Source organism: Sinocyclocheilus grahami, unplaced genomic scaffold (genome assembly GCF_001515645.1).
Source record: "Sinocyclocheilus grahami isolate Dianchi unplaced genomic scaffold, SAMN03320097.WGS_v1.1 scaffold16.1, whole genome shotgun sequence".
Taxonomy (NCBI): Eukaryota; Metazoa; Chordata; class Actinopteri; order Cypriniformes; family Cyprinidae; genus Sinocyclocheilus; species Sinocyclocheilus grahami.
Window position 1 is genome coordinate 1,114,481 of NW_015505195.1, and position 8,620 is coordinate 1,123,100.

Sequence of the window (8,620 nt, forward strand, 5' to 3'; positions counted from 1 at the left end):
CACACACACGCACACACAGGGCTCCAGCATCAGCCAGCCTTGAGGAAGAACGGCCTCTGCAGATAGAGATAAATGTTTCAACTTTCAGGTTAAAAGTGACTTTTTCTACAGATAAAGGCAGCAATGGCAATCTGTTCTCTTCTTTTTTTTCTGAATCTTCTCTCTCCTTTTCTCACTCTCTCTCTCTCCCACGCTCAATCTTTTTTTCTTGACTTTATCCAATGCTGCATACAGGGTTGGATCAGACAGTTAAAGCTGCTCTTTGCTTTATTTCATATCTACTTGTCAAAGAGAGATTAGCAGTTTTTGAGCTGTTCTACTTTGCTGTCATGGTGGAAAATGAACGAAAAGGAGAATGTAAAAGAGAAATTCACGGGCAACAACAATACAAGCCAAATGCTCAAGAGAAATGAAAGATGGCTGCTTTGGGGTTTTTAAAGCTCAAAACATTGAGAGGAAACCATTTGTCTGCAAATTTCAAATGTCTTCTGAAATTGCCCCTGAGCAACTATGAATCACAGAAGAATACTCACATATTTGGTTGAAACCATATATATATTTAGTTGTGCGATTTATATATATTTTGGCGGGACATACTGATGGGATCAACCTCTTTCTTTTTTAAATAGCCAACAGTCATTAGTTTATGCTTCTACTACACTCTTTGGTACAAAAGCATCTTTGTACCTTATTTAACCCTAAATGGTACTTATTAGTACCTTAAAGGTACATATTAATACTTTAAAAGTACATATTAGTACCTAAAGCATACATATTAGAAAGGGTACTGCCACCATTTATCTTTTTAATAAGTGAATATATGAAAGCATTGAAGAAACTAAAGAATAAACTATAGTTACGTCACAAGCAATTGATGGCTGAGAAAGTAAATAAAGTAATAAAGTAAGTATAGTACACAATAGACCAATCAGAACACAGTTTCTAGCTCAAGTGTTAAAAATTTATTTTATTTTGAATTCAATTAAATTTGTCCTCATAGTTTGTGCTGTCCCTTATTAATGCAAAGTCATTACAAAATTACTAAGGACTTATGATCCCACAATTACAAACTTTTCAAGGATGCTGTAAAAAAAGCACTCACCCACTGTCCACACACACATTTCAGCAACTGCTTGGATGCTTGATGTGTATATGGAGTGATAAAATACTGTATAACCACTGCATTAAAAATGAGTACAACACACACAAAAGAGAGAGTGCTATATAAAGGCAGAAAATAAGATGGGGTCGTAGTTCAATCGCCAGGCCTAGTCATGCTTATGTAGTAAAGTACACTACTACAGTAGGTTATGATCACAGACATGGACTAAAAGCCACAAGGAGATTCCAAGGCGTCTTTAAAGTCTTATGTATTTTAGACAAGAATTAATGCTTTAAAGGGGTCATATGATGCGATTTCAATTTTTCCTTTTTCTTTGGAGTGTTCCAAGCTCTTGGTGCATAAAGAAGATCTGTAAAGTTGCAAAGACTAAAGTCTCAAATCCAAAGAGATATTCTTTATAAAAGTTAAGAGTCAACCACGCCTACCTAAAACGGCTCGTTCTAACACGCCCCCACATGTCTATGTCATGATGTGGGAAGATTTGCATAACGCTGCCCAAATGTTCACGCAACGAAAGAAGGCGTAACTTTTATTCTCGCTGTAGTATTGTTGCTGCCGCTATGTCGTGAAGACACTGTGTTTCGTTGTGAAAGCGAAACTACTTTGTTTGGTCTTCCAAAAGAGGACAATATTCACTTCATCATGCCTGGAGCTGATCTGTGCTGGACTCTGAGGAAATACAACAACTTTGCGCTGTGGATTGCCGGATCGGCTTTCACCGTGGACGAAGCGGAGTCCAGGCCGGGGTTGTCACATGTGGTTGCCACAAGCCCGCCAGCCGTGCCGTTCTCAAACCCGCACGCCTCCGCTCACTCAAGCCCGCCCGCCACCGCTCACTCAAGCCAGCCTCCGCTCACCCTAACCTGCCGCGTGTTTCGTTGTGAAAGCAAAACTACTTTGTTTGGCCTTCCAAAAGAGGACGCCCGCCGCCGCTCACTCAAGCCAGCCTCCGCTCACCCTACCCTGCCGCGTGTTTCGTTGTGAAAGCAAAACTACTTTGTTTGGCCTTCCAAAAGAGAACACGACTAGAAATCAGTGGTTAAGTTGTATTTACAACACTGTTCCAGAACACTTCAACCCAAATATTCAGATATTGAATATCCAGATGTCCAGCACATTTTATGGAGGACTGTTTCCTGATCCTGGTAGAGTAGACTACAATGCCGGCTGTTCTGACTCACAGACTGTAAGTAAGTTTTTTATATTTAAATAAACCGCATAAACACATTTCAAATGCACAAAATAATGTTCTTTTTTAGCAACATCATATGACCCCTTTAAAGTTAAAATGCCTTAATGATGGATTTGTTCTTACATAAACACAGCTTTTCACATCACAATAAGTTAATTAATAGACTGGAGTCAAGTGGATTACTTGTTTGGCACCCATTCACTGCAAAGGATCCATTGGTGAGCAAGAGATATAATGCTAAATTTCTGAATTCTGAATCTAGAATTGAAGAAACAAAATCATCTACATCTTGGATGGCACAAGGGTTAGTACATTTTCTTTTCTGGGCGAACTATTCCTTTAAGTAGCTTAACCAGATACATGCCCTTGGTTAAAAAATTTCAACAGGTACTTTTGATGCATAGCTAAACTGACCAGCACTAAAATCAGTACCTAACTAGCATAAAAATTAATTTACAATAGAGTGCTACATGGTCACATAAACCTTCGCCTTTACTTTGGTTTCACACACAATCTATTAAATGCCACATATAGCCACTCCGCACATATAGCCATTATCACGTGTGTGCTTGTGTGTGTCGTGAGTAAGGAGCATGTGCACCTCCATGCAAAAGTGTGTGTAAGACCTCCCTTTGTGTCACAGTATGTTGTTTTCACACCTCTATAATTGGATGTGAAATGGAAAGGATCGTCTTGCATTTGTGTGAGAATTACGTGGTCTTTCATTGCCTTATTGAAGTCCTAATGCCCAAGTCTGCACCGTAGCAGCGGCGGCCAGCGTGCGGTATGATCAGCTCACCCTGATCCCGCAATCTGATGGCTATCACTGTGGCATTTGTACACAGAGGTTCTCCGTCGCTTTCGGCTGGGTATTCAGTCTCTCTAAATGCTACAGGCTTATTTTCACACCACATGCCGCAGACCGACACAAACGGCGGCCCTTTGAGCTCCAGATTGGTATAAAAAACCCTGCATGATTCAGACAATGACTTTGATGTCGGTGGAAATAAAAGAAATGTCGTCTAAAGTCAATCTGCCTCCTCCCTGCTACGAAAATGTTAGAAAGTTTCCATTTAGCAAAAAAGGTTAATTTTTTGAGAATGGAAGGCTGAGTTTGTGTTACAATAAATTACTGTTCAAGGACTGTCACAAAGAATAGAAATAAGACTGATGGTTGGACCTGTGACACATAGGATATATTGAGAAGTTTTTGTGCTTGTGGCATCCTGGGTTCGAGTTTAGCCTGGGACATGTGCTAGTCTTGTTCATTCACCAATGCCTGTATTTAAATAAGTTTTTTCTTTTAAACCCAAATTGAGCTTGAATGTGATTTAGGGCTACACAATTATAATCATAATATTATATTGAAAAATAATAAATACTTAATCAAATAAATGACTGAGACTATGATTACCAGTCACGTCAAGTGTTGATTGTTGCATTCCTTTAGGTCTACTCCTGTCTTCATGATGTTCATTTTTGCAGCGGATGATAATTATTAATGATATTTTAGGTCCCATGGGGTTGAGTTTTACTAAAACTAACAGATTAAACTTGGTTTTACTTTTGGTAATATGAAGGTTAAAATGTTAAAGGTTGCACGTTAAAAACTGACACTCTAAAAAAAAAAAAAAATTCTGAGCATACTATTTTTATTCTGTAATTTTCATTTGCAATTTTTTTCAAATTATGCAAAAAGTATGAAACATAAATATGTATTCTCCTATTGTATTTACAGTTAAAGAAACAATATCAAGACAAAATAATAATTATTATTATTTTATCATAATTGCACAGTTTTACCACAATCATTTCTTAAAAATGGTTTGCAAGGTGTAACCCAATAAAAACTGAGCTACAGCACGCCACAAACTCCTGAATAACCCGGCCCACTCCTGAGAGAAATGTTAAACACAGGCACGTAGGAGACATCAACTTGACTGTGAAATGTTTTGCAGTCTATTGTTTTCCGGCAGCATCTCCATCTAATTGTCTTGTCCCATTAGGCCGTGACCAGGGTTTGGAAGAGGAAGACAGGCTCCCTTGGCAGATGCCTGCCATTTGTCTGAATGCCCTTGATCGACTTATGACAGATGCCAAGGCTTCCGTTGAGCGGGTACTCTCTGTCACATGACCTCTGTTCAGTGCGTCAGGATAACGTGGCGTAGTGGCTCTCTCGCAAGCACCCCGTATGGACGTACGCACACTTCGGCATCCATCAGTTCCCTGCTATTACCTCTGACATGCCTCACCTGCCCAGACTGCATGGCCCATGCAAATTCAACCTGGCAGATGAGTGTTTGAATGGTAATGCACCACTCTGATTGATACTGATAGGAGGCGTGGATGTGTGAGTATCGGTGCATGTGCGGGTATGTGGGATTTGCAAACTTAACTTTTCCAAAAGGTTTTGGGAAGTGCTCAAGGTACACTGGCACACAAGCAGTGACAAATAATGCCTTAAAGTTTGTAATATATGTATGTATTTGTATATACAGTACCATTCAAAAGTTTCAGTAAGACTTTAATAAATGAAAACTTTTATTCTTCACAATATTAATGTTTTTACTGTATGCTTCATCGAATTAATGCAGCCTTGGCAAGCATAAGAGACTTTTTTAAAAACATTTTAAAAAAAGACCTAATGAATTTAAGCAACCATCACCCTAACGTTTATTATTTTTTTATGAATTTACAGTATAAACCATTTCAGTATAAACCATATTTGGATTTAGCCTTCATTAATATGTTACATCAAAAAATAATAAGAATTTAGAAGCAAATTTGTGAGAAAACTAATTGCAGGATCAAAAATAATCGGAGAGAAGAATGATCTTGTAAATGACGCAACTAGAAGGTGATTAGTAAAGTACACAACAACAAGACACTAAATAAGAAACTGTATGTACGTATTTGTAGTGTGAGTTTGGCTTAAGTATAGACAAAGAGATCAAATAAGCCATATGTGAAGAATAGCAGAATGCACACTGAGCAGGAAGGATTTGATCTTATCTTCACACTGATGTAATACTTGTAGCCATTTAAAAGACATCCAAAAACACACACAGCTAGGGAACTGCATTTGTCTTTCACGCATCTCCTCCTCCATGAAGGCAGATGTGTTTCTAATAAAACCATTCCTACAGCTGACAGAGCACAAAGAGTCGAGCTGATTAAAAGACATATAAAAACATGTTTAGGGAAAATGGTACCAGTGTGACGTGCTGTAAACAGTCACGTATAAGGAGTTTGTCCAGCCCCAAGCTTACTTCCTTCTCTGGCATTTCTAATAATTCCTCTATCAACAGCCCTGTCACTGTCCCTTTTTTTCTACCCAGATGGCATCACCATGGAGACCAAACATCCCCGGCAACACAACTTCTCATCTGGAACATCAAACACACCATTGCCAACTTGGAGAAGGAAGAGAATATGAGAAAGCGTTGAATGCTTTCTTTAAGGAACACTGGCAGTGTGAAAACAAAAAATCCTGTTGTTTGCGGCAGAGAGATAAGACAGTCAGATATGATGACAGTATGCACAAGTCAAGTCTTATTCGCCATGCCTGCAGGGCTTGTGTGGAACCCATGCTCGGGCCTGCGTTACACAAATGGGAAGAGGCCCAAACTACACATAGAAGATAGGTCGTGGATTTGTTATTTGGAATTAAAGCGTGGAAAGTGCAGTGGCGAGCAGTGTGTAGGTGGAGATGTGATATTTGCAGAGGGTATGAATACCATTTAGGCCGGCTGGTCGACTTCACCACGGGGGACATCCCATCTCTGTACAGGCTCTTGGTCTTGCTGAAGTTCACAATGTTGAAAATCACCCTCTGAAATAAGAAGAAACAGACATTTTTAGTCAGATGGAACCAAGGCTATTTTATAATATATGAAAATGAACACTAGCAGTGAAGAAAACAAAAAAAACTGCAAAACAAAACTTTTTTTGTATGTTATGTTTAGGGGCAGGTAAATCTGAAATCAATGAGATTGCAATAGGGGAAAAAACAGACAATAAATAAATGTGTAAATAATTGTTTAATTATTAAATAAATGTTTATAGAAATAAAAAAAATAGTGGCTACAACAAATAACGAAATGGAGTCTCATTGATGTGACAATGCAAATTATCCAAAACAAAACTCTTTATTATATTCATTACATTCTCGTTCTTTTTTCTTCTTCTTCTTTTTCCAAATACATCTTGTTCTCTGGTGAGGGGATCTGATCCAGCCCATTCTGCTGAATCATGAATGCCCCAGAGAAGCCAAAGTGATGGTAGTTACTTTAGTATTAAAAGCAGCAGCAGTCTGACATTTATAGCTCATTAAATTGTCTGCAAACACTATACATCGTGTTATGAATTTGATAAATAAAACTTTGAACTTCAACCTGATGGTACTGAATATACCTCAGTTTCTGATCATTTGTTGTTGGCAGATGCAACAATTTGTAGTGCTACGCATGTAATCAATACCATGCATAATATACAAACAAAATAAAAACTTTATGAACCATTAAAACTAACAGCTCTACTTTCAGCAAAGATCTGAAATTCTCAATCGGGCTGCTCTTCACAGAACCTCACAGTAAGTTTCAAAATTAGCAGTGCAAATGGGAAGTGCTGTATGAGACACCAAATGTGTTAAAATAATCTTGCAGGTTCTCGCTGACTATGTAATGTGAAGATTGTGTGAACTTACAAGCAAGACAATAGAGACAAAACTGTAGAAGGATGTGAGAGTTTCTCTTCATTTCCTCTAACATATGGAACTGCACAAATAACAAAACACTGTCTGCTACTGTATTTGCAAAAGAAACAACACTGCAGGAAGTGAAGGTCTGGTTATTTTGAGGTGAAAAAAATGCAGTGTTTGGTGGTCACGTCACATGTCACACTGCACCGGGACCTCGAGAAAACCTGGGCTACATTCCAATTTGTATACAATCCATACTGTATACTGATATAGAGGCAAACATGTCCCAAAGAATAGTGTGTTAGAAAATTAGGATTCTAAAGATTACTAGATAACATTTTCAGTGGGTGTTTGGCCTAAAATTACCCATTAACCCCTTGCACTATGAGAGGAAGATTTTGTGACTTCTTTAGGCATAGACAATGGCTAGGAATGAAAGACCAAAGCTATGAAAGCAGATATTTAATGCACAAACCTACAAATTAAATAATTAAGATCATGCTAATTGCTAATGGCACCATGCAAGTACAAACCCAATTCCAAAAAAGTTGGGACACTGTACAAAAAAGAAGACCTAAGACAGTTGAGCAACTAGAAGCCTGTATTAGACAAGAATGGGACAACATTCCTATTCCTAAACTTGAGCAACTTGTCTCCTCAGTCCCCAGACGTTTGCAGACTGTTATAAAAAGAAGAGGGGATGCCACACAGTGGTAAACATGGCCTTGTCCCAACTTTTTTGAGATGTGTTGATGCCATGAAATTTAAAATCAACTTATTTTTCCCTTAAAATGATACATTTTCTCAGTTTAAACATTTGATATGTCATTTATGTTGTATTCTGAATAAATTATTGAAATTTGAAACTTCCACATCATTGCATTCTGTTTTTATTCACAATTTGTACAGTGTCCCAACATTTTTGGAATCGGGTTTGTATAACTAGTACACAACAAAGGCACAATGTAATGTGGTAAAGATTTTTTGTTTAGCATAAATTGAGCTTTCTTTTTCAAAGTCAAGAAAACATTGACAACTGATGCAAAAAAAAAATGCAATTCTCATGCAGCCACTGAGAATGATAGGAAATGTAGTTGTGAACAATATACATTTTACTATCAACAATTAAAGCATAATTATGATAATAACTAATAACCCCACTGGTACTGGTACATATTTTATAGACATTATACATACTTTTACTGTGTAGCAGAAGCATACGATTGGCGATGCAGCCTGGTTCAAGGCTCATAACCGACAGCTAGCGGTTCTCTGTCATGTCCCTCCTCTTACCCACCTGTCGTGAGTCTAGACCTGGGGTCACTGCAGAATGACTGGGGCAATTTGAGGGCAGGTGGATTTGTATTTGAACCCTTTTTCTAATATCATGAGAGAATGAAGTTTATGAAATATGAAGTGTATAAACAGTACAGACAATGCTAATAATGATATGTCCAAACTGTAAATGACTCCATGTGATAAGCCATATCAAATTCCCAATTAAGCCCAGGAGTAGAAGTCAACAGCGTGCAAATGAAATCCAATTACAACTATTCTCTCCTTTTTTCAGTGCCCGCTTTCTTTACCAATCCCCCCCCCCCCCCCC

General features: G+C 38.1%; 1 protein-coding gene across 1 annotated transcript in view; it reads right to left on the reverse strand.

Moving 5' to 3' along the window:
• Positions 1-8,620, reverse strand: part of LOC107603279 (cytosolic carboxypeptidase 6-like) — a 409,489-nt gene that overhangs the window by 207,350 nt on the left and 193,519 nt on the right. The window contains exon 4 of the mRNA XM_016296044.1: positions 6,053-6,147. Within this exon, the coding sequence (XP_016151530.1) occupies positions 6,053-6,147 (95 nt within the window). The remainder of the gene's footprint in view (positions 1-6,052; positions 6,148-8,620) is intronic.